Genomic DNA, 17,646 nt, shown 5'->3' on the forward strand with positions numbered 1-17,646 from the left:
TGGGCTGTGCCTTGGCAAAGTGGGTGGGGTTATATCCTTCCTGTTTGGCCCGGGGGTATCATCGGATGGGGCCACAGTGTCTCCTGACCCCTCGGTCTCCTCTCTAGGTTCTTCCTAGGTTTTGGCCTTTCTAGGGAGTTTTTCCTAGCCACCGTGCTTCTACACCTGCATTGCTTGCTGTTTGGGGTTTTAGGCTGGGTTCTGTACAGCACTTTGAGATATCAGCTGATGTACGAAGGGCTATATAAATACATTTGATTGAATTTGATTTTCCAGATTTGCATGCTTCGACATATAACAAGAGAAAAAAAAAATCTGATGCAAACCACACATTTTCACAGGCAATTGCACTGCATTGCTTGCTGTTTGGGGTTTTAGGCTGGGTTTCTGTACAGCACTTTGAGATATCAGCTGATGTACGAAGGGCTATATAAATACATTTGATTTGATTTGATTMTCAGTGCTTGACATAACAAGAGAAAAAATTCTGATGCACAACCACATTTCAGAATTGCACCTTGTGTATTCTACTATTCTAACTCTCAACAGTAAATTGAGACTCGACTTGATTTCCCATAAAACATTTTGGGAAATTGATCCCCAGGCCGTGAGCTGACAGTTTCACATCCCTGCTCTGTTGTTCTACTCTTATTGTGCCACTGAATGAGATCAACATTATAATAGAGACATAATGGAGACATAATAGAGCGGTTGGAGAGATTGACTGAGGGGACTGCGCAATGRTGTCAGATTTATGTCATTTTAATTTGGGCTTGTGCATCGTGGTTCAGTTTTTATGGAGACATTACATGAGATTTGTGCACTTCCTTCAGCAATGACAAACATATGCCGTGAATGTTGAGTTKCCCAGGTGCTGTCATTATACATTTAAAGAGCCTGTGAAAGGCAGTCTTAATATGTGTGTCAATTATTATGGTGACTGTATACTTACTGGTATASTACACAAATACAGATCATTGYTATAAATGTAGGCTACCGTACTGTATATCTATGGCATATACAGGCCAACTACTGTATGTGTGAAAAGTAAAAACCATTGAGAGACCACGGAGAACAAAAAGGAAATGGAAACATGGAAATGGAAATACTAATAATAATATTTGATTGCACAGGAAGAGACCGACTACTGTAAAATATACAATGATCATGCTAGTGTGTCTGCCATGTTTACTGAATCTGAAGTTTATTCAAGCTTTCACAGAAGTAATCAGATATATCATAATGATACTAATAGTCGTTATGATCAATGATATACTGATGTCGACATTTTCAGTACCACTATCCACAATATGAACGCGTATTTAACGTATACCTTCTCATGAAGCTAATATTTTTGTGTAAAGCAAATAGACCCAGGGAAAGCTAAACAAAACGTGACAATGATTGCTCAAAGATTAGTGTCAAACGGTACAAAAGCTTTAGTTGCTCTGTCGTATCAGGCTGACAGTAGTTGTATAATGCAATGATTATTTCCACTGACAGAGCTGTATATAGCACAGAACACAAAAGTCTGTGTAATATGTCAGACCCTGTTGCAAAAATACATGATTACTGAGCAGCTGTAGATGGTTTACATGTAACCAGAGGCATATGATTATGGAAATATTGATGCATTGATATATAACTGTGCCTTTACAATGGTCTCTCTCATCATATAAACTCAGCAGAAAAAGAAACGTCCTATCACTGTCAACTGCGTTTATTTTCAGCAAACTTAATATGTAAATATTTGTATGAACATAACAAGATTCAACAACTAAGATATAAACTGAACAAGTTCCACAGATGTGACTAACAGAAATTGAATAATGTGTCCCTGAACAAGGGGGGGGTCAAAATCCAAAGTAACAGTCAGTATCTGGTGTGGCCACCAGCTGCATTAAGTAGAGCAGTGCATCTCCTCCTCATGGACTGCACCAGATTTGCCAGTTCTTGCTGTGAGATGTTACCCCACTCTTCCACCAAGGCACCTGCAAGTTCCCGGACATTTCTGGGGGCAATGGTCCTAGCCCTCACCCTGCGATCCAACAGGTCCCAGACATGCTCAATAGGATTGAGATCCGGGCTCTTCGCTGGCCATGGCAGAACACTGACATTCCTGTCTTGCAGGAAATCACGCACAGAACGAGCAGTATGGCTGATGGCATTGTCATGCTGGAGGGTCATGTCAGGATGAGCCTGCAGGAAGGGTACCACATGAGGGAGGAAGATGTCTTCCCTGTAACGCACAGCATAGAGATTGCCTGCACTGACAACAAGCTCAGTCCGATGATGCTGTGACACACCGTCCTAGACCATGACTGACCCTCCACCTCCAAATCGATCCCGCTCCAGAGTGCAGGCCTCGGTGTAACGCTCATTCCTTCGACAATAAACGCGAATCCGACCATCACCCCTGGTGAGACAAAACCGCGACTCGTCAGAGAAGAGCACRTTTTGCCAGTCCTGTCTGGTCCAGCGACGGWGGGTTTGTMCCCATAGGCYACYTMGTTGCCGGTGATGTCTGGTGAGGACCTGCCTTACAACAGGCCTACAAGCCCTCAGTCCAGCCTCTCTCAGCCTATTGCGGACAGTCTGAGCACTGATGGAGGGATTGTGCGTTCCTGCTGTAACTCGGGCAGTTGTTGTTGCCATCCTGTACCTGTCCCGCAGGTGTGATGTTCGGATGTACCGATCCTGTGCAGGTGTTGTTACATGTGGTCTGCCACTGCGAGGACGATCAGCTGTCCGCCCTCTCTCCCTGTAGCGCTGTCTTAGGCGTCTCACAGTACGGACATCGCAATTTATTGCCCTTGCCACATTTGCAGTCCTCGTGCCTCCTTGCAGCATGCCTAAGGCACATTCACGTAGATGAACAGAGACCCTGGGCATCTTTCGTTTGGTGTTTTTCAGAGTCAGTAGAAAGGCCTCTTTAGTGTCCTAAGTTTTCATAACTATGACCTTAATTGCCTACTGTCTGTAAGCTGTTACTTTCTTAACAACCGTTCCACAGGTGCATGTTCATTAATTGTTTATGGTTCATTYAACAAGCATGGGAAACAGTGTTTAAACCCTTTACAATGAAGATCTGTGAAGTTATTTGTATTTTTACGAATTATCTTTGAAAGATTTCTTTTTTTGCTGAGTTTATATAACATTTCCCATTCTACCAGATTGATACGTACACACACACATTAAGCTTATGTGCAGAAACACATACAATATACCCACACAAATATACATACACTTGTGTGACCACTACTTCACAAAAACATTTTGCTGAAATTCTGTAAACATACAGACAGGCACGAATGCACACACAGACACACGCACACATACACTCACAACACACATACACAACACACACAGTTTTCAATCCTAAACTTTTTATGCTGAAGATACCAAAACATTATTCTATTTGAAATTAAGAACTAAGCTATTGTGTGGGTAACCTTTGTCTAACACCAGATCAGGATTTGAACTAAAGCCGTATAAACGTTCTCTATATTGTTGCTGGTTTGTTTTGGAGCGGATTCTCTACAAACCAAAAATGTAATTAAAATATGTTTCCTTCAAAACCACACATTTGTTCCAGTGCCTTTCTTTTGTTTAATCATAAAATAGAATTAAAATACAGAATCTTAATACTGTTCATTTTCTCTATATCACTTACAACATCTACTTGCTACCATTCACAAAACATGAGTCGTCAACAATGAAAAATAGATTTTGAAAAGCACATCAGGGATTCTAATGGATTGTAGAGATCCTTGATCATTATGAAGACTCCATCTTGAAATTCTCATATTCATATTCAGTGTCTTCCACTGTTCAGCCACTGGGATCTCCATCTGCCAACTCCATGATAAACCTGGGAGCGGTGAAATGAAACATGTTGACCCTACTGCAAGGCTTACAGTGGAACCCTCCACATTGCACATTCACCCTCTTCCCTCCAAGTCTGATAAGTCCAAGACCTGATCCTCATTTATTGCAGCAATCCTCCAGTTCTCTTAGAGCATCTTCTAGAATGCATAGCAGCATTAATCCTTTTCTTCATCAGTTTGATATTGTCTCCTCTGTCCACTGTCAGTCTCTTAATAATGGCCAATGCAGGTGGGTGTTGCCTAGTCGCCTTGTTTTTGTCCCTCCTTGTCCCCACTAAGTCCCAACGTGAGTAAGGCCTAGGCTACAGTGCTAGGGGTAAGGCTGGGTGTGGTGGTGGCCTGGTTTTGGCCCTTTTTCCTCCTGCCGCCTCCCTTGCCACCCTCTCTTCCTCCTTTTCCTCCCTCTTTGCCCCCCTCTCTGCTTCCTTCTTTTCCTCCCTCTTTGCCACCCTTCTTGCCACCCTCTTTGCCCTCGTGGCCATGGCCTCGGACGTTTTCTTTGTCTCGCCTCCTCTGCTGGTCTCGTCGCTCGCCCTTATTCTTATTCCCATCTGGATAGAAAAACAGATTGAAATGCATTATAACACGACTACGACACCAAAATAACAGAGTAGTTGGGCTCAGCTTTTATAAACAGGGCTTTGATGGTGTGTGTTTTAAGTACAGTAGAGTCAGAATTAGCTTGGTAGACCTATGACATGAACCCATTAGCCCACATTCACAACAGTTCAATAACAAGTGGCATTGGGTGGATACCCCGGTTCCTAGCTTTCCTATCAGGCCCTTTTTAATACCGGCCAATTGCCACTAAGCCCCAGATATGCAGCTCAGGATCCAGAGCCTTRCATAAATGCCACCATGACGCAACACAGTGCTGCATTGGGCTGACAGGAAACACACAGCAGTGCCATAACGACAGGCCGGAAAACAGTAATCAAGCCTTTGTGAAGAGTGTGGCCGCGACTCCGAGCCGGACACGTCTTAACACTCGCAGAGACAACGGCTGATGGAACATAATAGTTCATGTAAACAGTTGGGAGCCGGTCGAGGTGAGCTCCTTTCTTAATGTCTGCCTTCCCTCTCCACTCCACCTCCCCCCGCACCCTTGTCTTCCCCTCCTCTTTCTCTCACTCTCGCTGTAGGCTGTTGTCTGGACTTCCACCTGGCACACAGTTCAAGTGCATAATTGCTCCCTAAATACAAACATCCATTAAGAGTAGCTTTCCAGGAACTCGGGATGGAAAAATCGTTCAGGAGAGAATAAAACAGAGTAATGAAAGTAAATCAACACGGTTGAAGTGGAGTGCAAGAGTCCTTCATGTCCGGTACATACAGCTATAGATTGTTCAACATGCGAGCACTCATTGACATCCTCTTGACATTGTTGATGTAAATTGCGCTACGCCACTACACCGCTAAGCCACAATGAGGTTAACATGTTGGAGRTCTAATGACAGCGTGTGTGGGTGTGTATCTGTGTGTGTGTGGCTTGCTCGTGGGTTCGATCAGGCGTGGGTGTAAACAACCTTTCACGCACATAAACGGGAATGGATGTTTGTGTCAGGTGTCAGACAGTGGTTGTTTATACTGGGCTGATGAGTACTCCCACGATGAGAGGAAACTGGGCAGTTAGGCTGAGGGATGTTTGCTATGAACTTGTGTGTTGAGTCTCCATGTTTCCTAGAAACAGAGACTCAAAACACTCACTAAGGGGGCTGGACAGCATTCGCTAAGGCTAACTGTTTGACAACAGGAGGCTCATGGAGCATTCTTGTTTGTTTGCTTTAATAATATTATATTATATTTAAACAATAAGGCCAGAGGGGGTATGGTATATGGCCAATATARCACGGCTACGGTTGTTCTTATGCACGACGCAACGCGGACTGCCTGGACACAGCCCTTAGCTGTGGTATATTGGCGATATACCACAAACCCCCGAGGTGCCTTATTGCTATTATAAACTGTCTACCGACGTAATTAGAGTAGTAAAAATACATGTTTTGTCATACCCGTGGTATACGGTCTGATATACCATGGCTGTCAGCCAATGAGCATTTAGGGCTAGAACAGCAGTTATATAATTAAGTAATAAGGCACGAGGGTGTGTGGTATATGGCCAATATACCACGGCTAAGGGCTGTTCTTATGCACGACGCAATGCATCGAGCCCTGAATGCTGATTGGCTGCCATGGTATATCAGACCGTATATTAGCCGTGGTATATTGGCCATATACCACACCTCCTCGGGCCTTATTGCTTAATTATATAACTGTTGTAATAGGCCTACGCCTATTTTCTCCATTCTGCACCACGTGCTTTGTTAGCTTGTTTTCTAAGTAATTTGTTTGTTATTTGAATGTATTTGAAAGTACGCAAAGACAAAAAGCCATGATATTACTCAAATATGCTCCATCTCAGTATAAACCAATGAAAATCCCTATTTGGCAGTAGACCTGCAAACATTTACATATTTAAATGGTGCATATTTTGAATAAAGAGACCCCTGAAACTAAATGAGTTTCAATAAGCATTCCTATAATTTATTTAACGAGGACCTGGCAGGAGCACAGGTGTGCAGATTCTTTCCCTTTGTTCGGTAGAAAACAGGCKGAGGCAGACCCAATACAGTAGTCCACTAACTAGAAGTAGTTGATGTTACTTTTCTTGAGACACACGGGGCCAAAGTCATTAAAGCATCTGTCACTGTAGGGCCCTATTGGCCAGTTGGCTCCTGACATTGGGGGCTGTGTCACATTTCTTAGGGGAGTGTTGACAAGACTTGATTACTAGCTTTGTAAAGTATGCATGTGTTGCCTGCCTTGAGTAAATAAACKATTTCTGGGAGATTCATTTCTCCCGCTAATGAAAACAAAATGGAGACCATTTGAATTTGGAAGACATTTGTTTCTGTTTAGAGTAATGTGCTATAGTTAGTGAACCTGGGGAGTTACAGTAAGGGCCGTTTGTGTGAGTGTGTACAGCAGGACCTGGGCTGATTCTCTCACTGTGTAAGGACTTAATTAGACCCGTGACAAGCCCGCTAATMGACRGAGGGGGACTCCATCAATTTATGACAGCCATGATTGAAGCTCCACTCCATCCAAGCTAAACAACTATGGCCTGACAAAAGCAATCACGCATTTAGCAAATTCTGTTTTCGTGCGGGCCCATTTGTWAAAAGCTGCAGGGGGAAAAAAGGGGAGAGCTTGGCCAAATCGACACAAAGCGTGAGATCTGCAGACCAGTAAATCACTGSTGTTATACAAGCACTGCCCTCTGTGTTTTTTACAGCGGCCCCATCGGCCAAGTCTTGCAGATGGATTCACGCACTCGCTAATTTAGCACATGGCACGTTTTTTAAGCACATGAAAAAGGGCTCAGTCAAGGTCATGATACCCATCGCCTATGAATTAATTCACACGAGAACAACATTTATTTGTTATGCGCCTTGACAGGAGATCCTTACTCATTTTCACAACAGTGTATTCTGACACCAGAATAAGGAAAACAAGTTGAAGCTAATGCCTATCATCTCTCAATGCCATATCATACATCTCAATCATACGTCTCAGACTCCTGAGTCCTGACACACCACAGTCTGTTGTTCCAACACGGCATCCCGTTCCCTCYTTTCCCCTCCTTTCACAACACCACTCGCTACGTTTAGAAAATTGGCATTCGGCACTACACATTTATGGGGCATTTTATAATATTTCACTGTTAATTATTCTTCTCAATTCATGGTGGAAATTCTTTCCAGGATGCAGGCGTTATGCAGTGTAAATTTGCCTCTCATTTCTCAAACAGTGCTGTCCTGGTCCTGTCCAGTGTGAAGCAAGCCCACTCCTCCCTGAAAAATTACAAGCAAGAGCTCGTATATATCCTCCCTCTAAGGATTTCTACATCTAATGTTGTATAATGTTGTTTCTGTGTGCATTTTTACGTATTCCATCTGTTACATATTGCATAACTGACATGATTCTTCATTGATTCTTTACACTGGGTAAACTGATGTTTGTTGAAAGCTGTTCAAAATAGTAGCAGCCCTGAAATCCAATAAGCGTACCACCCGCTCATAAAGTTTGGGAATATTGCTTGTTTACTGCACACTAAGTCCTTGTAAAGAAATGGAAGCTTCCAACTTTGATTCAACATGTACATTAATTAGCTGCCAAATTAAAACCAGGAATTACAGTGGGAAAAGTAGGAGATAGAAACAGTGACCAAATGGGCCCACCGTTGTCAGCCGATCCAAGCCATACAAAACAACTCCTTTRACTTCAAATCAACATTTACAAATCGACTCCAAACCTTTCTCTACCTTTTTATTGGGTCGATCACAAGGCTAAGCATCCCAGCCATGCTGGTCAATAAAGTTGACTGGTCCGTTTTATTTTATAAGGCAGAGTTCATTGAAACTTACTGACCGGGCCTCCCGAGTGGTACCAAATAATACAAAATACAAAAATAATACAATAAAAACACTTACTGACAAAAGGAGAGGCCTTTTGGTTTCTCGACTACTTGAAGAAATTCCATCTTATAAAACCAACTACTACTAGAAAAGTGTTATGGGCCAAAGAACAACAACGGAGTAGTACTAATTAGAGCATGATTAAGCTGTTATCAAATTGAGTGTTACCGGGTAGATTTTTTGCTGAGCAACATTAGCCAGCTCTGAAACAAGATGGCAGATGAATGATAAGAGCTAGAGCAAACATGTCAGAGCCCTGTAAACCTCATGCCTCGTTGAGCTTCAAAACAAACAGTCCAACCCCAGCTCTTATCGTCGTCCAACATAGTGCACTGCATGGCACCCTCCCATCTACCTTGCCTGTTTGGGTCTTTAGGAGTGTTTGTTTACATGGTTCCCAGTCAGAGGCTCAGTGTCCTTACTGAACCAACACTTTTGAGGTTCCAGGTCATGGTCATACATAGGGTTAGAGCAGGGAGTTTATGACTTCATCAGAAAAGGTGCTAATCACAATATTATTGACTTTGTAGTTGTGTTGAAGTGTTGTTTTGTCARCTTTCATCTACTGTCTCATTCCTGTCTTTTATCCATCCATATATTAATGATCTGTTTCACTCTATTTCCTCTCGTTGCCACTCTCCTACTGTAGGTATGTGTTAGTCCTCACCTCCTTTTCCACATGGTGTCTTCTGCACTGTGCACTTCTGTCTCTCAGTCTGTGGAGCACATGGCCGGGGGGATGACGCAGAGACCGTGTCAGGGCTGGAGGCATGAAGAAGCTCTTGCATTCTGGTCTGTGTGCCTTTCTTAAAGCCACACGTCTTGTTCTTCTTCATACAGGAACCCCATTGGCTCCATTCGCCCAGTTCACATTCTACAGGTGAGATAGAAAAGAACAGAAGTTKAATACAGTTTTACATACACACACATAGATCACATGCAACAAACCCCAAGTGAAACCAAGTAAGCTTTAGATTTCAACGGGTCTTACATTGTTCACAGTGAGAAAATAATGCAGAGGAACTTATCTCACCCAGATCAGACATCACTCATTTGGCCTTGTCAAGCCAAAGCCTCTATGTTACCAAGTATGTCCAGTTTATCTCTAGAGACCTCAACTGTTTTACCCCTAGTGACATGCTGTTGAGCTTTTTTTTTCTTTTTTTTCACCTTTATTTAACCAGGTAAGCAGTTGAGAACAAGTTCTCATTTACAATGCGACCTGGTCAAGATAAAGCAAAGCAGTGCGACACAAAACAACCACAGAGTTACACATGGAATAAACAAGCGGTATAGTCCAATAACACAATAGAAAAAAGAAAGTCTATATACGGTGTGCAAATGGCGTGAGGTAGGCAATTAATAGGCCATAGTAGCGAAGTAATTACAATTTAGCAGATTTTACACTGAGTGATAAAATGAGCAGATGATGATGTGCAAGTAGAGATACTGGTGTGAAAAGAGCAGAAAGTAAATAAAAACAATATGGGGATGAGGTAGGTAGATTGGTGGGGTATTTGCAGATGGACTATGTACAGCTGCAGCGATCGGTTAGCTGCTCGAGATAGCTGATGTTTAAAGTATTGAGGGAAAAATAAGTCTCCAGCTTCAGTGATTTTTGCAATTCGTTCCAGTCACTGGCAGCAGAGAACTGGAAGGAAAGGAGGCCAAAGGAGTGGTTGGCTTTTTAGTATGACCAGTGAGATATATACCTGCTGGAGCGCGTGCTACGGTGGGTGTTGTTATCGTGACCAGTGAGCTGAGATAAAGGCGGAGCTTTACCTAGCATAGACTTATAGATGACCTGGAGCCAGTTGGTCTGCGACGAATATGTAGCGAGGGCCAGCCGACTAGAGCATACAGGTCGCAGTGGTGGGTGGTATAAGGGGCTTTGGTAATAAAACGGATGGCACTGTGATGAACTGCATCCAGTTTGCTGAGTAGAGTATTGGAAGCTATTTTGTAGATGACATCGCCGAAGTCGAGGATCGGTAGGATAGTCAGTTTTACGAGGGTAAGTTTTGCGGCGTGAGTGAAGAAGGCTTTGTTGCGAAATAGAAAGCCGATTCTAGATTTGATTGTGGACTGGAGATGTTTAATATGAGTCTGGAAGAAGAGTTTACAGTCTAGCCAGACACCTAGGTATTTTAGTTGTCCACATATTCTAGGTCAGAACTGTCCAGGGTTAGCTGATGCTAGTCGGGCGGGCGGGTGCGGGCAGCGAACGGTTGAAAAGCATGCATTTGGTTTTACTAGCGTTTAGGAGCAGTTGGAGGCCACGGAAGGAGTGTTGTATGGCATTGAAGCTCGTTTGGAGGTTAGTTAACACAGTGTCCAAAGAAGGGCCAGATGTATACAGAATGGTGTCGTCTGCGTAGAGGTGGATTAGGTAATCACCCGCACATCATTGATATATACAGAGAAAAGAGTTGGCCCGAGAAATGAATCCTGTGGTACCCCCATAGAGACTGCCAGAGGTCCGGACAACAGGCCCTCCGATTTGACACACTGAACTCTGTCTGCAAAGTAGTTGGTGAACCAGGCGAGGCAGTCATTTGAGAAACCAAGGCTATTGAGTCTGCCGATAAGAATACGGTGATTGACAGAGTCGAAAGCCTTGGTCAGGTCGATGAAGACGGCTGCACAGTACTGTTTGTAATCGATGGCGGTTATGACATCATATAGTACCTTGAGCGTGGCTGAGGTGCACCCGTGACCAGCTCGGAAACCGGATTGCACAGCGGAGAAGGTACGGTGGGATTCGAAATTGTCAGTGATCTGTTTATTAAKTTGGCTTTCGAAGACTTTAGAGAGATAGGCAGGATGGATATAGGTCTATAACAGTTTGGGTCTAGAGTGTCACGCCCTTTGAAGAGGGGGATGACCGCGGCAGCTTTCCAATTTTTAGGAATCTCGGGCGATACGAAAGAGAGGTTGAACAGACTGGTAATAGGGGTTGCAACAATGGCGGCGGATAATTTTAGAAAGAGAGGGTCCAGATTGTCTAGCCCAGCTGATTTGTACGGGTCCAGGTTTTGCAGCTCTTTCAGAACATCTGCTATCTGGATTTGGGTGAAGGAGAAGCTGGGGAGGCTCGGGCAAGTAGCTGCGGGGGAGGGGGGGCGGAGCTGTTGGCTGGGGTTGGGGTAGCCAGGAGGAAAGCATGGCCAGCCGTAGAGAAATGCTTATTGAAATTTTCGATGATCATGGATTTATCGGTGGTGACCGTGTTACCTAGCCTCAGAGCAGTGGGCAGCTGGGAGGAGGTGCTCTTGTTCTCCATGGACTTTACAGTGTCACAAAACTTTTTGGAGTTAGAACTACAGGATGCAAATATATGTTTGAAAAAGCTAGCCTTTGCTTTCCTGACTGACTGCGTGTATTGGTTCCTGACTTCCCTGAAAAGTTGCATATCACGGGGACTATTCGATGCAATTGCAGTCCGCCACAGGATGTTTTTGTGCTGGTCAAGGGCAGTCAGGTCTGGAGTGAACCAAGGGCTATATCTGTTCTTAGTTCTACATTTTTTGAAAGGGGCATGCTTATTTAAGATGCTGAGGAAATTACTTTTAAAGAACAACCAGACATCCTCGACTGACGGGATGAGGTCAATATCCTTCCAGGATACCCAGGCCAGGTCGATTAGAAAGGCCTGCTCGCAGAACTGTTTTAGGGAGCGTTTGACAGTGATGAGGGGTGGTCGTTTGGAGGGAGAGGTCTATTTGGAGGGCAAGTTGGTCAGGATAATATCTATGAGGGTGCCCATGTTTACGGATTTAGGGTTGTACCTGGTGGGTTCCTTGATGATTTGTGTGAGATTGAGTGCATCTAGCTTAGATTGTAGGACTGCCGGGGTGTCAAGCATATCCCAGTTTAGGTCACCTAACAGAACGAACTCTGAAGATGGATGAGGGGCAATCAATTCACATATGGTGTCCAGGGCACAGCTGGGAGCTGAGGGGGGTCTATAAAAGGCGGCAACAGTGAGAGACTTAATTCTGGAGAGATTAATTTTAAAAATTAGAAGTTCAAACTGTTTGGGCATAGACCTGGAAAGTATGACAGAACTTTGCAGGCTATCTCTGCAGTAGATTGCAACTCCTCCCCCTTTGGCAGTTCTATCTTGACGGAAAATGTTGTAGTTGGGTATGGAAATCTCCTAATTTTTGGTGGCCTTCCTAAGCCAGGATTCAGACACGGCAAGGACATCAGGGTTGGCGGAGTGTGCTAAAGCAGTGAGTAAAACGAACTTCGGGAGGCTTCTGATGTTAACATGCATGAAACCAAGGCTTTTTAATTACAGAAGTCAACAAATGAGAGTGCCCGAGGACACGCAGGGCCTGGGTTAACCTCCACATCACCCAAGGAACAGAGGAGGAGTAGGATGAGGGTACGGCTAAAGGCTAAAACTGGTCGTCTAGTGCGTTGGGGACAGAGAATAAAAGGAGCAGATTTCTGGGCGTGGTAGAATAGATTCAGGGCATAATGTGCAGACAGGGGTATGGTGGGGTGCAGGTACAGTGGAGGTAAGCCCAGGRACTGAGTGACGATAAGAGAGGTTGCATCTCTGGAAGTGCTGGTTAAGCTTAAGTCATGACTCCATCTGACAGGAGCTGGTTTCAATCGTGGGGGAAATTTCTACCTTTTCAGGGAAAATATTTTGACTTTTTTGTGAAAAGCTGGGGGGTGTGAGGGGGTGAAGCAAGCAAACTTCATACTGACAAAAACAATGGCAGGGAAATTAGAGAATATATGACAAGAGCAGCTGGATTGAGCACTTTTTGGAAGGTAAGGGAGCAGGGGCAAAGCCAGAATGTCACCCTGGGGGTTGAGAGCTCCTCTCTAAAGAGTCAKGTGGCCTGGGGCATCCAGCTAGCACTAGCCTTGCAGAGTAATGCCATTWGCGCTCTATTTGCTTACTTGTGACAGAAATKATTTRAAAAMAAATCAATAAAAGTTCCTTATCATCCAGCAGGCCTCCCTCTGAAGTTCAGCTCGCTCGCTGGTGATTGAGAAACAGCAGAAAGAGGAAGAAAAAAGAACAGTGGACGAGGAGAGCTCAACAGAACACAGTTTCTCCACGTCAATGAAGTCTTGAACTGAACTCTCATATGGCAGGCGATATTCATCCGACAGGCAGAACATACTTGGCTGATGATAGCTGAAGGGTATTTAGTATACCATGTGTGATGGGTTAGGGTGAACGGGGTACATTATGGGGTCAAATATGCACCTGAGAAACATTTAAGACTTTGTGACAGGCTCTCAACACAAAAATTCATCACACTTAACTTCATATGCTTAATACTCAATGTATGGGTAGTGTGGGACTTTCAGTAATATTCTCTGAGCCATTGACATTGTGAACTAACATTTTAGCCATCTTATTCAAAAGCTAATATGTGCCAAAAGGCAACATGCCCTTAAACTCATAGTTCATAATCCAGTTCAGTGTCAGCTGTGAGTGAAGCTGTGGCAGGGGGTGAAAGGAAGAGAGGTCAGAGGTCACTCACCTACACACTCCATGGTCCCGTTGGTGGTGCTGAGGCCTTCAGGGCAGCTGGGGTAGCATCGCCCTCTGTGTGAATATAAGCCCTCCTTACATTTTGTGCAAAAATTTCGATTGAAACACTCCTCACAATTCTCTATTTTACATTCTGAAAGGAAAAGGGGGYAAAAAAACATGAGTCAAAGAGAGGAGAGAATAAGAAAATTAAAGCGCACTTAGTTGAYTTCATATTCATTGTGTTAACATAGTATACATGTACACGTTGCATTAACTGACAGCATAACACATCACTGTTCATTGTTCTGGCTTCAAGCTTCTGTGTTAATACAGAATAATACAGTATTACTATACAAAAACAGCAAAGTATGTTTAAAAATGTGAAGCCTTTCTGCTGCACGAAAGGATCCTCTTCTCCTCGGGGAGGACAAGAATGTAGCCTGATTTTTATCTCCTATGAGAGATTTATTAGTGATAAAACAATGGGGAGAGACTCTTTGGGGGGATTCTGCATGAATAACACCCATGTCTTAAAAGCATATGCATACCACGGCTATATTTCTTGGAAAGCGGGTGGCCGGGTACGGGCCAAGAGTAGAGAGCACGTCAGCGGATTTCCAGAGGTCTCCACGCACCTTTGCCTCATTAAAAACTGAGCTTCTCCAGTCAAACAAACAACTACTTTAAATTGAGGGTAATTATGGGCACGGGAGAATGAAAAACAGACACCTTAAAGGACTACCAAGAGCCCCCCTTTCTCATCCCAACCCTTCTCCTGGCCCACCTTTTTCATTACCATCATTATCTTATTCTGAATTAATAACATTTTCTCTGCCAAAACCAGAGTGTAGAAACAGAGGCACGCTAAGCGAAGGTCACAGATGTAATCCTTACATCTCTGGGTTGGAATATATGTGAATATCCAGTCACAAAACACTAGACACCTTTCCCACAAACAACTAAAATAAAGAATGTCTTGTCGGCTGGAGTCTTGCCAGGAGTTCGAAACGAGCTAAAGGGAAGAATCCTCGTTGGGAATTTAATGCCCTAACCTCAATTATTACTTTAAGCTCTTGACAGCTAAATTTGACGTTAGTGATGTTTGGAGAAAATACTTTTACAAATGTAGACCTAATGTAAAACAAATGTGGCTAACAAGACATCTTGGGGATTTCGATATGTCCTAAACGGAAGCGGCTGACTGGATAATAACAGCAGGTTAGCCACGGAGAGGCTTGAGAAGGAGGTGGAGGAGACTAACCAGCATGCACAGCGGCCTTTCAGGATTCAGTGGACAACATTGAAACAATAACGGCTAAGGTTAAGTTAATTTCCAGTGACAGTAAAACATTAACAAAAATGTGYGGATTAGAGTGAGCCAGAACTTTTGTTGTTTTTATCCAAATTGGACTATTTTCCCAAACCTGCTTCCTGAGTACCTAGCAGACAGACATGCTCTGAGGTTATGGCCCTGTGTTTATGTTCACAAACAGTACATATACAAATGTTTGTCAGGCTATTGCAAATACATGTCTTGAAGCACAGTACGCTCAATGTTGCACTATATTACAAAGTTACACTGAGGCCAATATGTTCAGGTAGATCCTCATTATGTATCTTGTTTTGTGATTTCAGGTAGCTACATGTATAAACAACGCTATGTGGGGTAATAACTATTGAACAGGCCGCTATATCGGTCCATGTTGCTGGAATGAGGAGTATCACACATACCAGCCCCACTTATTCCAACCTGAAACTTCTTCTGCTGATTGACTATAAGCTTCCCTGCTGCGAAGGCATCTGGACAGTTACAACTCCTCCAGGACGAGCTGTGTAAATCTGTATGCTATCTCATCTTCCTCTCAATATCAGGGCTATAAAATACTAGGGTTAAAGAGGAGGCAAACACTGTTCAAAAGAAAGCAATAAGTGCTTCTTATGCCTCAGTATGTACAGTACTAGTCAAAAGTTTGGACATACCTACTCATTCCAGGGATTTTCTTTATTTTACTATTTTCTACATTGTATAATAATAGTGAAGACATCAAAACTATAAAATAACACATATGGAATCATATAGTAAGCAAAAAAAGTGTTAAACAAATCAAAATATATTTTATATTTGAGATTCTTCAAAGTAGAGCCCAGGTCATCTGATACAGCACTCCATCACTCTCCTTCTTGGTCAAATAGCCCTTACACAGCTTGGAGGTGTGTTGGGTCAGTGTCCCGTTGAAAAACAAATGATAGTCCCACTAAGCGCAAACCAGATAGGATGGCATATCGCTGCAGAATGCTGTGGTAGCCATGCTGGTAAGTGTGCCTTGAGTTCTAAATAAATCAACAACAGTGTCACCAGCAAAGCACCCCCAAACCATCATACCTCCTCCATGCTTTACGGTGGGAACCACACATGCGGAGTTCACCACTCTGCATCTCACAAAGACACGGCAGATGGAACCAAAAATCTCAAATTTGGACTCATCAGACCAAAGGACAGATTATCTCCGGTCTAATGTCCATTGCTCGTGTTTGTGGCCCAAGCAAGTCTTTTCTTCCAATGGTGTCCGTTAGTAGTGGTTTCTTTGCAGCAATTCGACCATGAAGGCCTGATTCACATAGTCTCCTCTGAACAGTTGATGTTCGGATGTATCTGTTACTTGAACTCTGTGAAGCATTTATTTGGGCTGCAAATCCTGAGGCTGGTAACTCTAATGAACTTATCCTCTGCTGCAGAGGTTACTCTGGGTCTTCCTTTCCTGTGGCGGTCCTCATGAGAGCCAGTTTCATCATAGCGCTTGATGGTTTTTGCAACTGCACATGAAGAAACTTTCAAAGTTCTGGAAATGTTCCGTATGACTGACCTTCATGTCTTAAAGTAATGATGGACTGTTGTTTCTCTTTGCTTATTTGAGCTGTTCTTGCCAAAATATGGACTTGGTCTTTTACCAAATAGGCATATCTTCTGTATACCCCCCTACCTTGTCACAACACAACTGATTGMCTCAAATGCATAAAGAAGGAAAGAAAATCCCCAAATTCACTTTTAACAAGGCACACCTGTTATTAATTGAAATGCATTCCAGGTGACTACCTCATGAAGCTGGTTSAGAGAATGCCAAGAGTGTGTGAAGCTGTCATCAAGGCAAAGGGTGGCTACTTTGAAGAATCTCAAATATAAAATATATTTTGATTTGTTTAACACTTTTTTTGTTTACAACATGATTCCATGTGTGTTATTTCATAGTTTTGATGTTTTCACTATTATTCTACAATGTAGAAAATAGTAAAAATAAAGAAAAACCCTGTAATGAGTAGGTGTGTCCAAACTTTTGACTGGTACTATAATATGGAGAAGCACAGGACACCTCTGTTTGTTTCAAGACTACTAGCAAATCTTGGTCATGTTCACATTTTAAAATGTTTTGCATCAGAAAACTAAAATGGGTGTTTCTTATTTGGACAAGTCCAGTTATTCCCTCCCATTTTCGGTCAGATTTCTTCAGTTTGGTGACTAGTGAACATGACTTGATTCTGTTTTCAAAGACATGTACCTTATGACTGATGGAGAAAAACTAAAGGGCAATATCCCTGAACCATTTCAGTTCCATATTTGTGTTGCATCATGAGTTTACCTGTTAGGAAGTTTGTTTGTAATAGAAAAAAATGAAACATTACAGACATCTGCTATTAGATGATGTTGCAACAACCTATCTAACAAAACAACTTGCATACACCAAAACAACCTGRGTGTTCTACCTGTAACAAAATATAA

General features: G+C 43.1%; 1 protein-coding gene across 2 annotated transcripts in view; it reads right to left on the bottom strand.

Moving 5' to 3' along the window:
- Positions 1 to 1,187: 1,187 nt before the first annotated feature.
- Positions 1,188 to 17,646, bottom strand: part of LOC112069983 (R-spondin-1) — a 33,972-nt gene continuing 17,513 nt past the window's right edge. For both annotated transcript variants that reach the window (XM_024137384.2, XM_024137383.2), the window contains exons 5-7: positions 13,879 to 14,022; positions 9,033 to 9,239; positions 1,188 to 4,438 (exon numbers count right to left, since the gene is read on the bottom strand). In XM_024137384.2, coding sequence (XP_023993152.1) covers positions 4,185 to 4,438; positions 9,033 to 9,239; positions 13,879 to 14,022 — 605 coding nt within the window. In that variant the 3' untranslated portion in view covers positions 1,188 to 4,184. The remainder of the gene's footprint in view (positions 4,439 to 9,032; positions 9,240 to 13,878; positions 14,023 to 17,646) is intronic.

Source organism: Salvelinus sp. IW2-2015, unplaced genomic scaffold (genome assembly GCF_002910315.2).
Source record: "Salvelinus sp. IW2-2015 unplaced genomic scaffold, ASM291031v2 Un_scaffold1185, whole genome shotgun sequence".
Taxonomy (NCBI): Eukaryota; Metazoa; Chordata; class Actinopteri; order Salmoniformes; family Salmonidae; genus Salvelinus; species Salvelinus sp. IW2-2015.